General features: G+C 52.6%; 1 protein-coding gene across 3 annotated transcripts in view; it reads right to left on the bottom strand.

Annotated features, from left to right (window-relative positions):
* Nucleotides 1-21,202, bottom strand: part of MFHAS1 (multifunctional ROCO family signaling regulator 1) — a 57,792-nt gene extending 36,590 nt beyond the window's left edge. For 2 of the 3 annotated variants that reach the window (XM_072625586.1, XM_072625587.1), the window contains exon 1: nucleotides 18,115-21,202. In XM_072625586.1, coding sequence (XP_072481687.1) covers nucleotides 18,115-21,202 — 3,088 coding nt within the window. Of the gene's footprint in view, nucleotides 1-9,326; nucleotides 12,891-18,114 lie in introns of those variants that run through there. The other variant, XM_072625585.1, reaches the window with a different exon arrangement.
* Nucleotides 21,203-21,615: the final 413 nt, after the last annotated feature.

Below are 21,615 nucleotides of genomic sequence, written 5' to 3'. Positions count from 1 at the left end.
GGTAGGATTCTCCTGACTCAATTTCCCCACTGACACCTGGCAGACTTTAAGCGTGACTGAATGCAAGTGGACAATCTACTCCTACCTGGAACTGACATGATGTTGGGGAGATATTGTATCCCTGCAATGTCCCTACTCTTGGTGGCAATTTCCTACAGTCAAAAGGTTTGTAAGCTTAATACCAGATCTATTCAATTACAGTTTATTGGTAGGGGAACATCCGAGGTTAAGTCTAAAATTAAGCTATTAAGCATAGGACTTTAGACCAACAACAATAAGTTAGAGTCCTTTAATTCTTAGTAATACTGTGGAGACAATTAGGTCAAGAGCTTGTGAAGTTAGCAACATAAATATTATCTGTGTCTCGGTTGGTTAATGTTTAAAAAACAAATTCTTTTGTGGTCCATACTGTAAATGCTTTAAAAAGAAGTATTACCTGACCAAAAGTTTGAATTGTTTTATGTGTTATAAACTGTGTTAACAATGAAAAATAAAATTTCAAAAAAAGGGTCCAAGGCAGGGACTGCCCACCACAGAATGGGACCGGTGGAGGACATTTCTGGAGAGCTGAAACCCCCAAAGTATTTAAAAGAAAACATTGCTCAGACTGTGGCTCTCAGTATCCCCATGGTAGGAGGGAGGGAGAGAGGGGAAAGAGAGGGGAGAGTGGGAGGGGTAGGGAGAGAGAAAGAGGTGGGAGAGGGAGGGAGGAGTAGAGAGAGAGAGAGAGAGATAGTGACAGAGAGAGAGAGAGAAGGAGAGAGAGGGGGTAAGGTAAGGGTTAGATTAGGAAGATTGTTTTGGCTTCCTGTGAGCACCTGGATTGGAAAGGGATGACAATGGAAGCAGTTAGTCTAATTAAGATTTATTACAATTATCTAGTTGGGGTGACGAGGACCTGAGGGTGATGGGGAACTCCTAGGTAAGTGATCAGGAGGGCGCTGATGGTGGTAGGTAGAAATGACAAGTCACTGAATGGATGGTTAGGGGTGAGAGAGAGGGAATGACTATCTGAATCTAAGGTGGCAGGGCATCTTGGTGACCATCTTATCCCAAGGGACTCTAAAAGAGGAATGGGTTTGGGGGGAGTGAACAGTGTGAGAGGCAGCCCTAATCTCACTTCAGCTAACTGGTTTCACTGAATGTAGAGGCTCTTTCCAGGATTTTGGAGGGGACAGGAAGGAGATGTAGAGGATGCCAGCTTGGGGACAGGCAGTATCAAGGCCAGGGAAACTTAAGCAGGCTTTGATCCCCTGGGCGTGGAGCCAGTGGTAGACAAGGGGAGGCGGAGGCTGAGAAACAGAGGAATAAACTCCAGGAGGAGAGAGGAGGAGGCGGGTGATGGTTCAGGTAGAGGAGATGGCCTTGACTGGAAAGGCTGCCCTTGAAGGCATTCTTCCTAGAGATAGAAGTGAAGGAGGAGAGGACAAGTATGTGTGCATGGAGGGATCTGAGGTGTGGAGTGTGTGGATGGGGTTGGGAGTGGGTGGACAGACAGCTTTGATTTTCAAAGTAAATCCACTGGCTGAAAGAGAGAAACATTGGGGGCTTGAGGAGAGAGATGCAGTTTTGGAACAACCTCTCCTGGACTGTGACAAGAATCCAGGTAGGAAGAATGAAAGAATTACCGTGCAGCAGTGAGGACCCCACTGAGCAGAGGTCACATGGATAGGTAGTGGGCTGGTCAGCAACGTCCCGGTGCTTCCAAATCAGTGGAATTACCCAGGGCTGAGGTTTGGCAGGGTGTGAATAACTGCAGGACAAGGGATAAGGGACAAATAGTGGTGGGACAGGGTGAGGGGCTACAGCTGAACTGGTTTACCATACAACCAAAACTAAAGGAAGAGATGAGGCTGGGGCAGGGGCAAAGGGTTGGGGATGGAAGGGATGCAGGTCAAGGGGATAGTAAAGGAGAGGGCTGGAAGGGGAAGGGAGAGGGATAAAGGAAAGGGCCGGAAGTGTGTATCAGAGTGGGGAATTTCGGAGTTCAGGATCGCCGAGGGGGCTCTTTGGGGGTGACTGGGAGACCTGGATGCACTGAATCACTTATTTTCTTATACTTTTAGTATAAGCCAAAGAGCAAAACCTATTTAAAGTTCAAGTCAGGGACTGGAGTGGGATAGAGATGGACATCATGGGGGACTGAGATGAGCTAGGTGGCCTGCAGTTAGAAAAACCCGGTTTCAGATGCTCGCTAGCTAGGTGACCCTGGGCAAGTCACCTAACCTCTGTTTGTTTAGTTTCCTCATCTGAAATACAGAAAATAATAGTACCTACTTCCCAGGGCTGATGAGAGGATCAAATGAAATCATATTTGTAAAGTGCTTAGCATAATGCCAGGCACATGGTTGGTACCTAATAAATCTTCCTTCGTTCCTTCGTCTCTCCCTCCTTCCTTCCTTCCTTTCTTACTCCCTCTCTTCCAAGTCCCTGAGGATGAGGACAGGTATCAGGATGGAGAAGACAACAAGCCAGGTACATCTTAAGAAAAAAAGTACAATGTGATTGGTGGCTAGCAGGGGCCTGGAACCAAGATTTGGACAAGGCAAGACAAAAGTAGGGAACGAATGAGTGGAAGGGCAACAATGATGCGCTTCCTCTGTGCCAGGCACAGGGTGATGGTGCTGCCGTGCATGCTCATGGGCTCTGGGCTGCCTGGGGTCAGGGTCAGGGCTGGGAGGAGAGGGAGAAGCTGCCTCAGTTGGACAGGGCTGTGGATCCCTGACTGGAAGGAGGGCAGAGGCTGCCAAGGCCAGGGCTCCTTTCTGAATCTCGCCCGGTGACCAGAAGAAGCCCTTCCCCTCAGTTCCACATGGCTAGTTTTGCGATGTGGGTTTGCTGGGGTGAGCAGAGCCTCAGAATCACTGTGCTGTGTGCTTAGCTATGACATGGCCTCGAAGGAGGTGAGATTTCTGAGTGATAATGCAGAACGAAGCTCCAGACCCCCCCAGTAGGGAGCAAAGGGAAGCACTCCCATTGAGATGGGGCTAGAGGGGAATGGGACTGGTGGAAGCAGGTGTACCTGGGGGGCTACCTAGAGAAAGGAAAATTCAGAAAGTGCTTTCCTCATAATGAGCCAGGTGGCCTGGTGGGGCATTCACATTTCTTCCTGTCTTACAGATGGGGAAACTGAGGCACAGAGAAATTAAATGAATGGCCCGTGGCCATACAGCTACTGAGTGTCAAAGATGGGATTTGAGGTGAGCATCTCTTCAATCATTATGCTGCTGATGTCTCCCCTTCATAATTTCCCCCATCCCCAGCCCCAGAGACAAGAGAGCAGGAGTCCCCCCAGAGAAAGCCAGGCTTCCAGGGGCCCCTAATCCCTAATCATCACAAAGGGCATCTTTTCACTGTGGGTGCGGTGTGACACTTTCCACACCCACAGGTTTACATTTATCCTGCAGAAAGGAAAAGTAAAACCATTTCGATCTTCCTGCTAGACATTCCACTCAGATCTTTAATAATGAATGCTAAACACTGTCAAGTTTCAGTGGCAACAATGACAATGCTCTGCCTGCTGAGGGATTACAGGGCAAAATTCCAGGATCTAATTTAATGCCCATTTCCTGGAGAAGAGCCCACTCATTACCCAGCTGCTCCTGCCCTCCAGCCTTCCCCCTTGATGCAATCATTCAATGCTCTCACCACCGCTGGTCTTCAGATTAACTCTGGAAGAACTAGGGCAGGTCCTTAAAGTCGCCCCTCCCCTCGGTGTAAGATGTCTCCCTTCTCTAGACCACGGTGATGTGTACCTGGGGCAACAGCTATCATACTGTCATATGCATCCCAGTTCCTCTGCATGGATCTTTTGTATATTTCCTTGAGTTGGACCATGGTCAGAATCTACTGGAACCTTGTTCTGATGCTGCACCTTGGCATGGAGTGACCCATGCCAGTCTTGCACAACCTCTGTCCCAGCCAAGGACCAGCTAAGCTGGCTACCACTCCTCCCTCCTAGGCTGGCTGCTTGATTCTTTGGCCAGGGAGCCCATAGAAAAAAATTCAAAATGATCCTTGGTCCTGCAAGGTCCCCTGCCTTTCCTTGCCTCTGCATGATGGTGGAAGAATGGTGGGAAAGGACAACATTTTTAGACCACCTCCAGCCTTAGTTTGGCAGCTGGAGCTCTCAAGGAGAGATTTTTGTCCAATAAACGAGTCAGCGCAGCGCCAAATGGGCTAAATTATAGCCATCCTGGCATGATTGCTACTCATGAAACCCAAAGAGACTGGGAATGTGTGGTTCACTGGTGCTGAGGTTTTTCAGCCAAGAAATCACAGGGTTAGACACCTCTCCTTTACTTGTACTCATAATCTTTATTTGAACATTACCTTTCTTTCCGAATCTATCTTTCCCTGGCCAGGCAAGCCATCCTTTGTAACCGAGTTTTGAAAAAGAAAGCAGTCAAACTACCTTGGACACTGCCTGCAGCATTCCACACCCATAAACCCCCACCTCTGAATCTCCTCAACTCTCCTGGGGTGGGGGAGCTCAGCGGTTGCAATTATGCAATGTCCACTTTTTCTATTTTCCTTCTGTTCTTTCCATTTACACAGTTGTGGTCACTATACACACTATTTAAGTGGCTCTTTTGGCTTTATTCTTTGTCAATTCATGCCAGTCCTGGAACCACCTCGGACTCTGAGAGAGAAGCTTTTGCCTTATCCTGCTCATGACCAGGCTGGCATTTCACCCTACACTACCCTTTCCAACATACCCATTTGTATCCCTCCTGAGGGGTTGTCTTTTCCCATTGACATGTAGCCTCCTGAGGATACTGTCTTGTTGCTTTGCTGTATTCCCAGTGTTAAGTCTAGTGCCAGGGCAAACAAATCCAAGTAACGCAGTAAGTGCCTAACAAATGCCCCATCATCCCTTCTTCACTCATGTCTCCCCGTGTTCTCCACATTCATGATTTCTTATCCTGCACTCATATTCCAGGAGCTGATTTTACTGTTCACTCCAAGGTAATGAGAAACTTGGTTCCATGAACTGCTTAGTCAGTGATCATAGCAATGCTCTAGGAAATGTTTGAGAAAAGATCCTCCATGAAAATAATGACAGCTTACTCACCAAAGTCTATACCCAAGGGGGAAGAGGCAGAGAAACGCTACAGAAATCTTGACGAGTCCCAGGGAAATCTAGATATGCCTTAAAAATCACTAATGTCAGTGCAGAGGTGGGCATGGAGGAGGACAAAAAATGTTGGAGAGAAGGGACACCTAGAAGCTTCTCATATGTAGATTGTGAAGACTTTCTTTGAGAGACACTGGAGGTGCTGGACATGGCAACCACAGGAAAGCATCCTTAAAAACTAAACGGACTGTCTTAACAGACAGAACCGTAACTGACTGGTTACTGGGGACCGGACAAGAACTAGGGGTCGGTGCCTAGTCAGATGGCCATTCTCTTGGACCAGTGATCAAGGTCAACACCAAATTAGAAGAATGGAAATGAGAGGATATGATCAGCAACGAAAGCTCGGACTTGACCTATGTAAACAAGCAACTGATGGAAACATGGATAAAGGAGCAGTCATCAACACAGCCCACTGCCATTTCATATGGAGGGCCAATGGATGTAAAGCAATCTCTACGATGAGGAGGTCAGGAGAGGCTAGAAAGTGTTTCAGTCATTAGAAATTTGATCTCTTTGCAAAGTGAAGCAGTCAAAAGAACACTTGTCTAGAATAAAAGGGCATTTACAAAGGCCCATGGGAGGATGGTGGAACATCATGAGTAGTACAGCCTCGTAAAATAATGATGATGTGGCGATGATAATGGTACCTAAAATTTAGATAGTTCCTTAAGGTTTGCAAAACACTTTACAAATACCATCTCATTTTGTCTTCACCATAATCTTAGGACATGGGTGGTATGATTATTACTTCCATTTTACAGATGAAGAAACTGAGGTAAACAGATTCAGTGACCTGCCCAGGATCAAAGAGCTAGTATTCCTGACTCCAGGCTCAGATCTGTCTCTGCTGCATCATCGAACTGCCTCCAAATAACAAGAGACAAGAGCTGGCTGAAATCTCGGTGTGAGACAGGAGGACAAGGAAAAGATGGAAGGTGGGAAATATTTGTGAAGATTTCCATAAGAACGGTTTTCTGCTAGCTCTGCCTTCCCACCCTGGCTTTGATACCACACCCCTCTTTTCCCTTCCCTCCCCACCTCACTTTTCCCTTGGGTGTATTATCTTTCCTCATTAGAATGAGCTCCTTGAGGACAGGGATGTGCTCTCTTTTTGCCTCTATCTGAGTTCTCAGCCCTATGCACAGGACCCCTGTTGGGACTTAATCAATACTTATTGCTTTGCCTGGTCTTCATCAATAAAAGGGAGTGCACCACATTTAGACTCAGACACCTCAAACCCAGATGCATTGCAGGGGTGCAGTTGAATGAAAAGTACAGAGAGTGCACAAAGGTACACCAACATTTTACTTGGCTTATTGTCGATAGACTAAAAAGTGGCATTTGATGTGGCCAAGCTGAGCCATCACTCCTTCTAGACTTGGCAGACACTGGGAGAGGAGCTAGATCTGGGCAGCTGTATAAAAAAGTAGCAGAAAGCGTTTTCTGGCACCTGAGTCTCTGTGCCGGATATCTATGAGCTAAGTGCAGCAGGAGACAAACCACTCATGGGTCCAGGAGTACCAAAGAAGCTCTCCCCAGCAAGAAAGACCTTTCCTACCCCTGCCTTGTTCTGAAATCTACATGATACCCCATGATGGGGGCTCAATCCATGTGGGACCCACAGAGCCAAATCAAGGACAAGGTTCAGTGCCATTCTCCTCTTCAGAGACTGAGCTAAGAAGAAAAACCATCTTCAAAGCCACAAATGCCAGTGGCTTTGCTGCACTTTGCAAAGAGCATATTATGGGGCAGAGACACTAAATGTGGAGTCGAGAGCTAGTATCTTAGTCTGACCTTTCTCTTGGCTCACTGACCTGCCCCCTCAATGCCACTCAAGGGCTCTAGACCTTTACTGATCTATAAAATGAGGGACCCAAGCCAAGTGGTTCCTATGCTTTGGTCTTTTCTGGACTCCAGGAGGGCTCCTGAGTCTGCAAGGGAAAAGGAACAGCAGAGACATTTTTACCCAGCAAATCATCCTATCAATGCCAGTAGTTCACTATGCAAGGTGGCTGGACACAGTCCCATATGAGGCTCTGGGTTCTGGGCCGATCAGAGCCTCTGCCTCTCTGTCCTGGCACGTAGTGGAGCACAATTCACAAGGAAATTCCCCACGTTTCATGTGGCCTAAGGAGTTGTTAGATTGGTGGACTGGAACCTAAGGGACACTGTGGGTCATCTCATAACTAAACATGCTCCAGCCTTGGTGTTTGTTCCGTAAGGATGGCTCTGGGTCCGAGAGGCTGCCATCCTATCATCATCAGAATCCTTCTCCATTTGGGGGTCAGTCAAAAGTCCTCAGCAGCTTCCCCTCTAGCAGCCTCCCACTGGAGCTAGTGCCCTCCCTGAGTCCTCCTGCCCATAGCTGCCAGATCCACGTTCTTAAAGCTCAGGTCTGATCACACTGTTTCCTCACCCAAAACCCTGCAGTGAGTCCCTCTTACTGAAAGAACAAACTATTTGAAATCCTTCACAGTTTGGAGGCAGGTTGAGTGCATGTTCCTTTCCCTTACGCTCTCTATATTCCAGACCAACTAGGTGATGGCTTCCCAGTACTCAGCATTCATTTCCTGCCCTGGTAACTTTGCATAGGCTGTGCCCTGTGTCTGGAAGGCACTCCTGCCTCACGTTTCCTCTTGATAACCACAACCTCCTAGGCACTGCTAGGACCTGGTCCTTCCCCTGGGGGTGGGGGGGATGTCTTCACCTGTCAAATGAGGAGAGGTGTTCTGGATGGCCTTTGATGCTAGGACCCAAGTTACCAGTAAGCTGTCTATTTGTGTCACAAGAGGGCGTTTCCATGCTGGAAGCTCCTTAGAATAATGAAAAGACCATTTCAGACCAAAAAGGGTAAGCTGATCTTCTCTGTTGCTCCTGGTGGGGAGAGGGGCTGAGGATAATGGTTCCAAAAAATCACGCTGACTTCCTCCTCAGGGCAGCTCAGGAAGCCACCCGGGCACTGCCCTCCCCCCCAGCCCTGACAGAGGAGGAAGCTCTTATTGGAGAATCGGCCCAGTCAAGCAGCCAGGGAGGCTTGCCACCAGAAGCCCAGAGGCCAGCTGGCGCATTGTTTGAGGCTCTGGCCCACAATCCCTGTTGGGTAAACCAGGGACCTTCTGGCAGTCACCGATCGCTCCAAGGTCAGAGAAGACCTCTGAGTTGGCTCAGCTACATTTTCCCACCCACCCGCCAACTGGACAAGGAGGCCCTCTCTACAACAGCCCTGCCCATTTGAGCCACAGTTTCAATCGGAGTCTTTCAGGTAAGACTCTGAGCCCTACAAGTGTAGCCCTCCTGAGGGCAGGGCCCCTTTCTTATGGGTCTGTGTGTCTCCTCCAGGGCCCAGCATGGGGGTCTTTACTGAAAAACACAGTGAGCCTGCAGTTCCTGGCAGAGTATGTCAGAGATAATCAGCTCTCTGCCCCCTCGGTCGAGGAAACAGCTGTAGCCTTCTCAAGAGGTGCTCAGAGCATCTGGCTCCTCATCTGGGAGCCAGGAAATCCCTAGGCCAAGTCTGGCCTTAGCAGGGGAGGCAGGCCATGGAGGCCTGGTCTACCTGGGGTGGGAGGGTGGTCATTCTCTAGAAGAGCTCACAGGATGGGAGTCACCCAGAACACAGCAGCTGCACACCCAAGAAACCCTGGGAGAGAGTGACAGCTCGCTTTCCTCCTCCCTTCCTCTTCTCCAGCCTATCCCTTCTGTACAATGCACCATGGAGCAGAAGTAAAAGGGGCAGGTGTGTTCGGGGACACTGCTGTGGATGGGGTCCTTGTGAAACAGGAAGAATGTTTCTGGTCACCTCTCCTAACCCTGCTGGCCAATCTATATTCAGACAGAATTGCCCCCTCTCAGAGGTTTCCAGACCAGCCTGCAGCTGAGTCAAAGCTCCCTCTCTGACATCACTGTGGGACAAGAAGTCCAGAGGGGCCTTTGGACAGTCTTCCAAAGAGGGAAAGCCCCCTCAATCCTGACTCTTCTGACATCACTGGGCAGACTTGCCTTGGGCTAAAGAATGCATCTCTCCCTATCTCTCTTGGCCTCTGCTTGCCTATGTATCTCCACATCTCTGTCTCTCTCCCTTCTTCTCTCTCTCTGTCTGTCTCTCTCTGTCTCTCTCTGTCTCTGTCTCTGTCTCTCTGTCTCTCTCTGTCTCTCTCTGTCTCTGTCTCTCTCTCTGTCTCTCTCTCTCTCTCTCTCTCTCTCTCTCTCTCTCTCTCATTCCAAAAGAATCTTTGCAGAGGGCTTCTCCTGCACAGTGTGCTCCACATCCCTCCCTGCACTGAGAAGCAAACCTTTCCAAAGCCTGGTGCTCTTCTATCTCCTCCCCACAGACCTGGCACACTCAGACCCACCAGCCCCAGGCGTTGGTGCTGCAGCAGGTCTGCCAGGGAGGTGAGTCACTCACTTCCTGGGGCTGCCTCCAGGTTCATTTTGGCCGAAATCCTGCCTTGTGAGAGAGGGTGCTAAAAAGACCAGGCCTGAGCTTCTGGCCTCTGAGCCCATCCACCGGAGAAAATGACCCCAGCTGGAGTCACCACTGTGGCCATGGCTGCTATGGGAAACCTGGAACAGTAACAGCATTCTGGGAGACCCATCACCCTCCTTGGGGATGGAGATGAGTCACATCGGAGAACCCAGGAGAGGAAGACTCTTCCCCACAGGCCCTCCTGCCTCTACTCTCTCCACCACCCTCCATCCGTTCTCCACAATGTGGCCATGCCCATCCAAACACTCCCCTGCTCTACGCCCTCCCAGAGCTCCCATTATCTCCTGATCCTTCCACAGAGCCTGCAGTGTGCCGGAGCATCCTGTGTCTCTCCTCTCGATGATCACCCATCATCTCTCCTCATGCAGTTTTCTTGGATGACACCCTTCCTAAACTTCCCTGCATGACTCCTGGGGGACAATGTGCCACTCTGCCTATGGCTGTCGTCTGCCACAAAAGCCTCCCAACACTCAAGATCCTCTACCCTCACTTAGTTCATGTCAACCCATCAATAAGCTCTGGCCTTGATTTCCACCACACTTCTTAGCTGTCCCCACACCATGGCCCCTATCCTTCCCAGCATCGATTTCTGAATCATCTCGCTCTTGGGAAGCTCCTCAGGGCAGGAACGTCCTTTTGCTTGTGCTATGTTCCCAGCATCTGGCACTTAGTAAGCATTTGATAAATGCCCTTGGTATGACCTGGCTTGGTTGGGTTTCTCCCCAAGTTTTCTGCAAATTTCATTTTCCTTCCTTGATTTCTTACTTTTTTGAGACAAGGTTATATGTGTCCTTCTTCCATATTCCTCCATAAGCTTTTACAAATGAGTTTATGTTCAAAACTAGTGACCCCCTATCTCTGGCCTCTTGATAATGAAACCAAGGCAGTTCCTGGGGTTGCCTGTTCTTTTTGGGGTGACCAAGTCAAAGGGCTTAAGTTTCCCCAGAAAACGCTGATGGTCAGCTAGTTTACCTGTTTCCATTTCCCTCGTTCAGATGGGCCAGGTAGGAATTGCTTCAGTTATATGGCATATAAGCATCTTTGCTCTGTCTTCCAATTTGGTGGAGATTTTTATTTTTCTCTAACAAGCTGATAGTCTGACCTCTCATGGACAGCTGATCTCAAAATGACCCCTCTCTGTTAAAATGTCACTTTGAATCCAAACGATTTCATTTTCTATGAAGATATTGGGCTCCTGCTGTGCCCACCAGCATCTCCTGACTCTCAAAGGCAGAAGAAAGCATTCATGAGACAGGGGTAGCCGGCTTCCGAGAAGGCATGAGCTCGCACTTCTCATGTTTGGACCAAGCTTTTGCCCGCCTCCCCTGCACCCACCTTTGTAATGAAGTCCCTAATGATGGTGGTCATGTGCTGATTACATGTGGGGGGTCTTCTCTTGATCTTGGTCAGACTCTCTACCTCTTCATTTTCTCCAACAGCTGTGGAGGCCAAAGTTGTAATTACCTCTGCATTTCTGAACATTGCTAAAGGGACCACGGCCATGCAAGATGAGCCGGGGATGAGACCTTTAAACAGACACACCACAAACCAGCTCTTCTGGAAGAACGCGTGAAATCTCCTCCTAGCTCCCAGCTTTGTGTCCAAGAAGGTTCAGGTGACCCAGTCCTTCTGCGGTGGACACTGGACCAGGGCATCACATCTAGAGTCCCCACAGTTAATACATCACTTCCCCAAAGTCACCTTCAACAGACTTTGGGGACAGGCACTCTGTGTTGATGCAGGTCTAAGAGCTGTGGGATTTTCAGTATGCTCTGTCTGGCCGCCTTCCTGCCAAACTGCCAGGCTCACTATAGGAGCCAAAGAGACTCTATGAGACTGAGGGACATTTTGTAATTTTCTTTGGTTTGTGAATCCCTGTTGGCAAAGAATCCATTATTTGGTGGCCAGCCTTTCCTCCCCTCCCCCTCTCCAAGTCCTCGGCTAGACCCCTCCTCAGACTGGCCACACAGACCATGGCCCCAGAGCCTCCCCAGTGGGGCCCCCAAGAGCTTAGAGTTGCTTCTACAAGGCAAAGAGAACATTTAGGGTTAGGGATCAATGGTGGCAGAGGTCAATAGGACGATGGAGTCCTATCAAAATCCCAAACACACCAGGGTCAATGAAACCAGAGGGATAGCCTGGGAGAACCAAGAAAGAGGGGATGGGCTGTTTTATAGGTCACCCGGCGGCAGATGTACTCCTAGCCCCAGGGAAACGGAGACGGAGGAAGACCCTCACCTCTTTTGCTTCATTAGTCAAACTAAGAGCGCCATTCAGGGGAAGGAAGGACAAGCAGCTCTGTCCTCATGAGTGGGACGCCAGTGGGAAAAGGGGCAGGAAGGGGAGGGAGCAGAAGGGGGCTGCCAAGCCTAGCAAGGACATCCAGCAAGAGGAGAATGCACACCTCCAGGGAAGAACAAAAGGAGAACCCCACCCTCCATCAACAAAGCTCCACTCTTTTAGTCATTCAACAAACATATGAAGGCCCTACTCTATCCAGGTCTTTGGAGGTAGATTGGGCTGGGGAGGAGAGTTTCCAGAGTATAGCCAAACTGCACTCCCACCCGTCCTCCGGGAGCATATGCTCTGGCAGGGGGGTGAGACCCTGAGGCCCCAAATATAAGCCCAGTGCAAGGTACAAGGTGGGGGGTACTTGGTGGGCACCTTAGAACAGGCACAGATAAAGAAGCAAGAGTGGAATTGAGCAGAGGGAAGCCCGGGAGCTCAGAGAAGGTTGGATGCTATTGAATTTATTCAGCAGACTTTTTTTCTTGGCATTTTAAAAATAGGATCTATCGATCTTTTGTTCTGACATCTTCCAGCTTTCCCTCTGTGTCTCTCCTTTCTACCCTTCCAGCCAACCCTTATTAGAAAGAAGTTTTTAAAAAGAGAAAAAACAAGTCACTGAAATTGATCAGAAAGTTTCAAAATTCCACGCACCCAACAAAGATTCTGTAAGCATGTTCTAGTCCAGAGCCCCGATCTGGAGGTGGAAGGAAACACAAAGTTTGTCTAGCACACTCCTGCCCTCATAGAGCTGAGGGGGCACTAGACAGGTGTAAGTACAAAAGGAATGGGGACAGGGATTGGACCTGCCAGGGAACTCCAGAGCAGGAAACACCCTCTCCCGATTCAGGACAGAGCTTTCTCTGCAGCCCACAGACATAGGGAGGCTCCTACAGTTCCAAGGTTGTGTGTCACAAAGCCAGGATGTCTCAGTGGTAGGACTCGAACACAGGAGTTCCTGGCTCCAAGGCCAGATCCCTGTAGACAATACACACTGCCATTATATAGATGTAATTCAAAGCCAAATACAAGAAATGTTTCATTTTTCTCTCTTTTTAATGTTCATTCTCCCTACTCATAGGAGCTTATGGGGACACACTCACAAATAACCAGGATGTAGGAAAAGAGGGGGTAAAGTGTCCAGAGGGACCTGGGAACTTGTCTTGCCTCCTGCCAAAGATTCAGGCAGGATTTTGTTCCCTGCTCAGATACCAGGGCACTCTGGAAATAACGAGTGTCCCCAGAATTCCCAATACTCCCTCAGGATCCTCTGGATTCAGAGTTGCAAGTTCCCTGGGCAATCACCAACCCTGCCATTTTACAGACAAGAAAACTGAGGCCCTGATGAGGGCTGTCACTTATCTAAGGTCCAAGAGGCAGAGTCAGAACTGGAACTCAGGTCCTCTGACCCTAGATGAAGAGCTCTTCCCCCAAATCTCAGGAAAGCAAACACATTTATCTTAAGCTCTTAAATAAAGAGGAACTACTGTTAGGGGATTTTTATAGAGATAGGCACGGGTGAGGGACCTGAACAAGGTTTCACGAGAGGCTCAGAGGCTTTAGCAAAGAGTGGTTGGCACACACTAGGTGTTTCATACATGCTTCTTCCCTTCCCCACCTCCCTTTGGCCAAGACAAGGGAATGGACCTGCTCAAGGTTACACAGAAAGTAGGGTCTCAAACGTGTGCAAGGTCTGGGTCAACTTGAAAACATCGTGGAAATATGTGCCCTTGATTACTGGAAGCCTGATGATTACAGTTACTGCTAGAGCAGGGATTAAAACTCAGGCTACTGCAGATCTAGGCTCTTTCTGCTGCAGGACCAGCTGTTAATACATTTTTCAAAAATCATCCTTTATTGATCTTTTTTGTTTGGCTATCCCTCAGTATCCCTTCTGTTCCCCCCTCAGAGAGCCACCCCTTGTGACAAGGAATATAATATGAGCTTTTCTTTCTTTTTTGCATTTGAACATTTGACAGCCCTTCGCCCAAGCCAGCAGTGAGAATGATGACAATTTCTTCAAGGTGATGTGGGCCTGACCTAGAGGTTCCAGCAGATTCCTCTGGCCCAGCTTATCCTTGCTTTAACGAAACATAGAGAAGCCTTCACTCTCTTTCTACAATTCCTTCCTCAATTATCCTTTACACTACGCTTACAGAAAGGAGAGGGGACCCCTCCCTCTCCATCCGGAGCAGATGAGGCAGAAATCCATGCACAGAACTGTACAAACAACCCACGCTTTGCTCCCACCCCAGCAACCTCATCATTTCAGGCTTTTCCAACCAAATGTTGGTTTACCTCTTGTAAAAGTCCCATTAGAAAAAGTCTCTTCTCCCTATGCAGACTTAGTGCCACCTGCAAAGACAGGTCATTGACTGGAAAGGGGAAGGGAGACAAGGAAAAAGACCCCAGCTTGCTTTTCCAGCACCAGAAGGGAACCTGGTTAATGCAAGGACCAACATCCCAGAACCCTTCTGACATAGTCCAACAGGGACCCCCAATGACTGCCTACAACCTAATTTGTAATGTCCTGGCAAGCACTTCCCCACTTTTGAGAATTCTTGGCTTCCACGGAAGCTTAGCTCATGCCTATAGGAAACCAGTGCTGGTTCCCCTGAGTCATCCGTCCTTCCTAAAATGCGTACGCATGTATATCTCAACATCTATTTATATATGGATGGCGTGGATATGGAGAGAGCCAGATACAGATGTAGCTCTTTACATGTTACAGCCCATTCTTCACACAAGGTGAATACAAGCTTCCTAAGAACCAAGACTGCACTCAGCTTTGTCATAGCCACAGCTTCCGGCACATAGTAGGTGCTCATTAAATAAAGGAATCGGATTGCTTAGCAACTTCCTTCTTTCCCCCAGCCTTGGAGCTGAGGGAGATTGTATGGAGAGTCTCTCTGCCACAAGCCCCGCTGGGATGAGGGTGCTCCAAGCCCCAGCCCTCTTTCTGAGACCCCTCAGGCTACTCTTTCCTGCCTCCTCTCTTCTGCTATTTCTTGTTTCTTCTCTTACCTAAATGTTTCACTCTTTTCTGCCTGTTCTGATCTTTCACTTTCTCTTACTGCTCAAAATGGGCACTCCCAATGGCTCTGACCTGAGCCTTTGTCTCTCCTTATACTATCTCCTCAGTTCCCATGACTTTAATTATCACCTCCATTCAGCTGATGCCCAAATCTATATGTCCAGCCCTAACCCCTTTCAGGACCTCCAGTCCTGAATCTCTATCAGACACTCTATCTAGACATGGTTGAGAGAGTCTTGCCTGACAAGTTTAATAGCCATGTGACTCTGGGCAAGTCACTTAACCTTCGTCTGCCTCAGTTTTTGCATCGGCAAAATGGGGGTGGTGGTGGACTCGAGGATGTCTAAAACTCCTCCCACTTTTAAGAAACCTCTAAAGTCTGTTCCAATTCTATCTTGGGATTCTCTATCCAAGCCCGCATAATTTTTCTACTTCTGTCCAGGGCCTTCATCCATGTTTGAAGTTTCAGCAATCTCCTCTCCACTCTGCCCCCCAAACTCCACCTCTGAAATATCTTTTGCACCTCTCCCCTCCCCTCAATTCCTGAAGACCCCCACCCCATTCAGGTCATTACTTTTTCTCACCAAGATTACCATCAGAGGCCCCTCTCAGCTGATCTAAGGCCTTCGGTGTCCACCTTCCCCTCTCCAATGCCTTCTCACAGCTGCCCAAGGACCTAACTCCAGGCTTCCTCTGCTCATAGGTACCCTATGCTCAGCTAAGCCACTGACTCCTTATCCTGCTAGTCAAGGCCCTGTAAACCTGGCTATCAGTCAGACTCCCACCTCCTTTTCACTATCTTTTCTACATGCCAGTCAAACTGATCCTGCCCCCTCCCATGTATCTTGGCACCTTTGCCCCCTATCTCTTACACCTGAAAGCAACTGTCTCCCCTGTATCCCTCCTTCACTCTGCTCCTTCTTTCAAGAATCTCTTTTGAGTTCACTTCTCCCAGGAAGTCTTTCCTGACTTAATCTGACACCACTCCCTTTCCAAAGCAATCTCTCTGCCATCAACATTATCTGGGCATCTTGCCTGGGTCTCTTGGCATTTCTCTCACCCTCTCCTGTCTTCCAGGAGTGTGTGTATGTGTGTGTGTGTGTGTATGTGTGTGTGTGTGTTCCCTCTCCTTACAATGAGGCTGTAAACTCTTTGTAGATGGGTCCTTGTCCCATATGCCTTTGTCCCCCAATGCCCCGTACACAGCAGGTATCTAAGCCATGCTGGCCCCTTGCATTGGAGGAGCAGATATCCATTCTCTTCTCTAAGTTGTGATCCCCTAGGGGCCAGTAACAAATGCCTGCCTGGCTTCTGAGAACAGAAGAAGGAATTCAAGAGAGACCTGGGTGCAGGCAGGGTGGCTGGGGTGATGAGATAACAGAGGATCTCACAGGCTCAGTTAACTGGTAATCTGGAGGCCTTTTCAGGGGATGAATTAGCCTGGACTTAGATCTGGGGCAGCCCATCGGAAACGCCTGTGTCCGGTTCCTCCACAGTCCCAGGAGGAGAGGCCCCCTTGTATGCACTCAGCTGAGGACACAGATCAAACAGGGAGGCATGAGGCTTTGGTTTCAGTACCCTAAATGCAGCAGGAGGGGGACGCAGTAAACAAGGCCAGGGCGGGGAGTGCCAAGGTGGGGTGGGGCAGGACAACAGTGACACAGGCTAAGATATAACCAAATATGTTTCTGATTAGGGCATCTGGAACGGTGTCAACCCCTCCTGACGCATCCTAGTAGAAAGTGGTTCTCAGAGAAGGATGGGACTTTGGCCATCTGAGTGGAAGAAGTCCAAAGCTACCCCTAGGCCCAGATTTCCCCCACTTTCCTAGCATAGGTACACAAAGATTTGGGAAGCAGCAGGAGGAGGAAAGAAGTCAAATGCCTGTCTGTCTCACATGACCCTCCCACCCCCAGGCATACACCCAGGTCCCCTCAAAGCAATCCAGTATGACCACACAGCACAAAAGACAAAAGCTAAGCTAGGTTCTAACTCTCCAGAAGCCAGGCCTCAGAACACCAAGGAAATCCCCTTTTGCCCACCAGTGCCAATGCCTCCTACTTGGGGGAAGCCTCCAGGCCTCCCCAGCCTGGTCTCCTAGCCACTCTGAGCTTAAGCCCATAGCTGTGCCTGGGAAAGGATCCCCTGCCAGGCCTTGGGGGCCCAATCTACCCTTCCTGGAACCATTCACCCATGGCTCAGGCACCCAAGGAATTTTCTCTGGTTCTCCAGAAGACTCAAAAGAAAAGGAGGGTGTGTCTTTTGACACAGAGGCCAGAATTTACAGAATCTAATCAGGAAAAGACAAGAGGAGATCACAAACTATGGAGCTTGAAGTCAAGACAGCTTAGGCTACCCCAGATCTGGGACAGAAACATTCCTGGCCTGTGACATAATAAATTTGGGGGGAATTAAAGGTATGGGAGGGTGACCAGGCCAAACACCTCTGCTCAGTGCTCTGAGGTCCACCTATTCTGGATGTCTGGGACTCACACCTCTTAGGGTTTAAGAAAACAAATACACCCACAGACAGCCCCTGGTGCTCAGTCCCTTCTGCACCAAGCCTGGAGCTGCACCTTATGCTGGCCCAGCCTTAGGTACTGAGGACAATTCGTCCTGGGAAAATTGCCAAGGAAGGGGGGATAGTAATAGAGGAGAAAATGCTTCTGGCTTAGAGTTTGGGGGCAGGAGCCCAGGGCCGTAGAGCTGGAAGGTCAGCCCCCTTCTTTTACAGATGGGGAAACTGAGGCCTAGGGGCATGACTTGCCCAAGATCAAAGATGAGATTTGGACTCCTCTTTCCACTGCTACTTGATGTCTGGGTGGCTTTGGACAAGTTACTAAACATCCCGTCTGTAAAATCTAGGAAAAGGACAGATGATCACTAATGTGCCTTCCAGGTTTCAAATGCGAATTCTGTGAGCCCCTGTGACTCGGGGAAGTTCCCTTTCCTCTCAGAACCTCGATTTCCTCGGGTATAAAATGGGGGCTTGTTGGATGGGGAGACGTCCAAGGTCCCCTCCACCTTCAGGCCCAGAGCCCTGGCCTGCCCAGCCTTAACTCTCCCAAACAGCTGTTCTTCGCTGGCCGTGAAGGAGGCCAGCCCTGGACTCCGTCCCCCGCCCCCGCCCCCCATTTCCCAGCAGCCCCGTCCTGCCCTGGAGCTCACCTGGGAAGGCGTGCGGGTTGGGAGAGCCTCTCTTAAGGCACTTGGAGCAGAGGATGTGCACGGTGTAGCAGAGGCCGGGCCACTCCTGAAGCAGCGCGTCCAGCTCCTCGAGCAGCGGGGTGATGGCCTGCCAGGCCGTCCATATGTTGGGCAGGGAGGCGTGGCTGGCGATGGAGAGGGTGTCGGGCTGCAGGGTGCCCCGGCCAGGCCGGTAGCTCACCACCACGGGCACCTTCCCTCGGTAGGCGAAGATCTGCAGCTTGCCGTCGGAGCGCTGCACCACGTGCCGGTTGATCTGGACGCTGTAGCGCGCGAACAGGCCCGGGGGGAACAGCACTGGGAAGCTGTACCGGATCTGCAGCTGCTCCGCCGCGAAGGACTGCCCTGCCAGGGCCGCGGCCGCAGCGCCGCCCGAGCCGTCGAGCCACGCCTCGGCGGGCGGCACCTCGTTCTGCACGTAGCAGGGGAACTTGTACCAGGAGGCCGCGGCCCCGTTCAGAGCCTTGCCCTTGGCCTTGTTGAGGCAGTAGCAGAGCCCCATCTTCTCCAGCAGCTCCAGCAGCAGCTGCAGGTCCTGGGGGGCTTGCACGTGCGGCCGCAGCAGCAGCCGGATGACGTGGGCAGGTAGCAGGCCGTGCAGCAGGAAGCCCTCCACGTAGTGGTGCAGCTGGGCGGCCCTCAGAGGGTCCTGGCCCGCGTCGCCATCCCCGGCCAGGGCTGCGCCGGCGCCTCCGTCCCCCTGCGTCGGCGGCTCGCCCTGGGCCCCGAGCAGCAGCTTTCGCAGCAGCAGGCTGGCATCGCGCTGGAAGAAGACGTTGAGGATATCGATGAGGCGAGGCAGGTTGTGGAAGACGTGCTCCTTGAGGGCTGGGCTGTCCTCGAAGTAGAGCAGCTTGCCGCTCTCGTGCAGGTAGGAGAGGGCGCTCTGCAGCCGGTCCTCCGTGAGGCCGGCCTGCAGGCCCAGGCGAGCCGAGTCCCACCAGCTGAGCCACGGGCGCTCGGCCTGCGGCCGCTGGAAGTGCAGCTCCTCTAGGACGTGCCAGGAGCGGGGCAGCACGCGATGCAGGTTGGGGAAGATCTCGCGGTGCTCGGCCACGGACAGCAGCTTGGCCCGCAGTCTCTGCAGCTGGCCGGGCGCCCTGCAGCTCACGGGCAGCACCGGGGACAGGATCTGCGGCCGGTGCTTCAGCAGGTACTGCAGCTGGGCCTTGCGCCTCCGCAGGTTCTTGTCAGACACACCGTAGTAGGCCGCGTGGGGACTGGCGCAGCGCAGCTCGAAGTCCCGAGCCAGGGCCTCATCCACCGCGCTGGCCAGGCGGCCGAGCCCCGCCGCGTCCTGCTTCTCCTGCACGGCGATCTGTCTGTGAATGTCCAGGCACTTTTCCTCCAGCTCCCTCTCTCCGCACAGGTCCGCGTGGGTGCCCACGATGCAGACCACGGCGTGCGGCACCCGGGCCCCCACGCAGCGCAGGAAGGAGCCCACGGCAGAGGGGAAGCCAGAGGGCTCGTAGGTGGCCAGGTTGACCACCAGGATGTACAGGGCCCCTGGGGACAGGAAGAAGGGCTGGATGACTTCATAGCTCTGGTCCCCAGCCAAGTCGTAGACGATAAAGCGCAAGCCCCTGGCTGCATCGGCCGTCCAGCTGGTCACTTCGATGCCCTTACTGTTGCTGGAGGCTGAGTCCAGGCCCGGGGCGCCCTTCTCTCGGCCCCTTCCCGCCCGAGGCCCCTCCTCCCGGTCTCCCTCGGTGAGGCATCTGCGCAGGGAGGTCTTGCCTGCGGCCTTGCGACCTAGCAGCAGAAGCTTGAGGCGAGGCTGCACGGCGGGCTGGGAGTGGGCCAGCTCCTTCTGGTAGGCCGCGATGTAGGGGATGCCCTTCATGCACACCTCATAGGGTGGCTGGATTAGCGGGTTGTCTTTGACCTTCCACAGGCCCACACGGGACAGCTGCCCGAAATTGTCAGGCAGCACAGCTATCTGGTTCCCCTGGAGCACCAGCTCCTCCAGGCCCGTCAGCTCCACGATGGAATCAGGCAGGTAGCGGATACGGTTATTGTCCAGCCAAAGCGTGAGCAGCTTGCTCAGGCCTGAGACCAGGGATGGCACTGCCGTGAGCCGGTTCCGGCTCAAGTAGAGTTCCTCTAGGCTGGCCAGAGGCAGCAGTGCCCCCGGGAAGTCCTCGAAGTGGTTGGAGGAGAGGTTCAGCATCCTCAGCTGCTGCAGCCGACTGAACTGGGCGGGCAGGGCCCGCAGCCCGTTGCTGTCCAGCATCAGGCTCTCCAGGCTGGCTAGCTGGCAGAAGCCAGGGGGCAGGGTGCCAAGCTCAGCCCCACTCAGCCAGAGGATCTTGAGAGCGCGCAGGGCCCCGATCTCCTCCGGCAGGCCCCTCAACCGGTTGCCCGACACGTCCAGCTCCTCCAGCGTGGCCAGCTGCAGGAGCTGAGTGGGGAAGGCCGTGAGCTGGTTATGGTCCAGGTCCAGGGTGCGCAGGGCTCGCAGGCGGCCTAGGGCGTCGGGCAGCTGGGGCAGCCTGTTGAAGCTGACGTCCAGCTCCTCTAGGTGACCCAGAGCACCCAGCTGAGCAGGCAGGTCGGCCAGCTGGTTGTGGCTGAGGTTGAGTTTGCGCAGCTGGGGCAGGGCGCTCAGCACCTCGGCGGCCACAGCGCCCAGCCGGTTGTGGCTCACGTCCAGCTCGGTGAGGCGGGTACCCAACTGGCCCAGCAGCGGCGGCAGCTTGGGCAGGCGGTTCCGGCGCAGGACCAGACCCCGCAGGAGGGGCAGGCTGCCCAGGGCGGTGGCCAGGCCAGCGGGGAGCTCGTCCAGGGCATTGTTACCTAGGTTGAGCACCTCCACGTCGGCGAGGTCCGGGGGCAGCACGAGCGGCGGCGGCTGCTGGGCCGGCGTGGGGCTGGGTGGCCGGGGGCCGGGTCCGGGACCCGGGGCCGAGGAGGGAGCGGCCGCGGCCCCGCTCAGGCTCAGCTGCCGCAGGTTGCCCCGTAGCTTGCGCGCTCGCAGGGCGGCCTCTCGCCACAAGCGCGCCGTCTTCAAGTCTCCGCTGCCGCTGCCGCCACCGTCCGTGCCGGCCATGGCGGGCCCGCTACATGCCGGCCCCTGGGGTCCGCCGCGGCCGTGGCCGTGGCCGTCGGGGCAGCGGCTGGGGGGGCGGACCGGGGAAGCTGGCGGGCGGCGGTGGCGGCGGGGAGGCTCAAGGGGCTCGAGGGGCCGGGCGTCACGGGCATCCTCTCCCCTCACATGGCCCGCAACCGAGCCGAGACGCTGCCCCCACCGGCTGCCTGCTGCCCAGGGCCCGCTGCCCAGCGCCTGCTGCCCACCGCCCAGCGCCTGCTGCCCACCGCCCACCGCCCGCTGCCCACTGCCCGCTGCCCACCGCCCGCCTCCCGCTGCCCACCACCCCGCCTGCGGCTCCTGCTCGGCAGAGGCTGGTGCTGTTCCCGCAGCCGGTGCTGCCGCCGCCCGCTGTGGCGCTGGGGCTGGTGCGG

This window comes from Notamacropus eugenii, chromosome 7 (genome assembly GCF_028372415.1).
Source record: "Notamacropus eugenii isolate mMacEug1 chromosome 7, mMacEug1.pri_v2, whole genome shotgun sequence".
NCBI classification, from domain to species: domain Eukaryota; kingdom Metazoa; phylum Chordata; class Mammalia; order Diprotodontia; family Macropodidae; genus Notamacropus; species Notamacropus eugenii.
The sequence above is the reverse complement of the archived record's forward strand: the minus strand, read 5'-3'. Positions and strand labels throughout refer to the sequence as shown.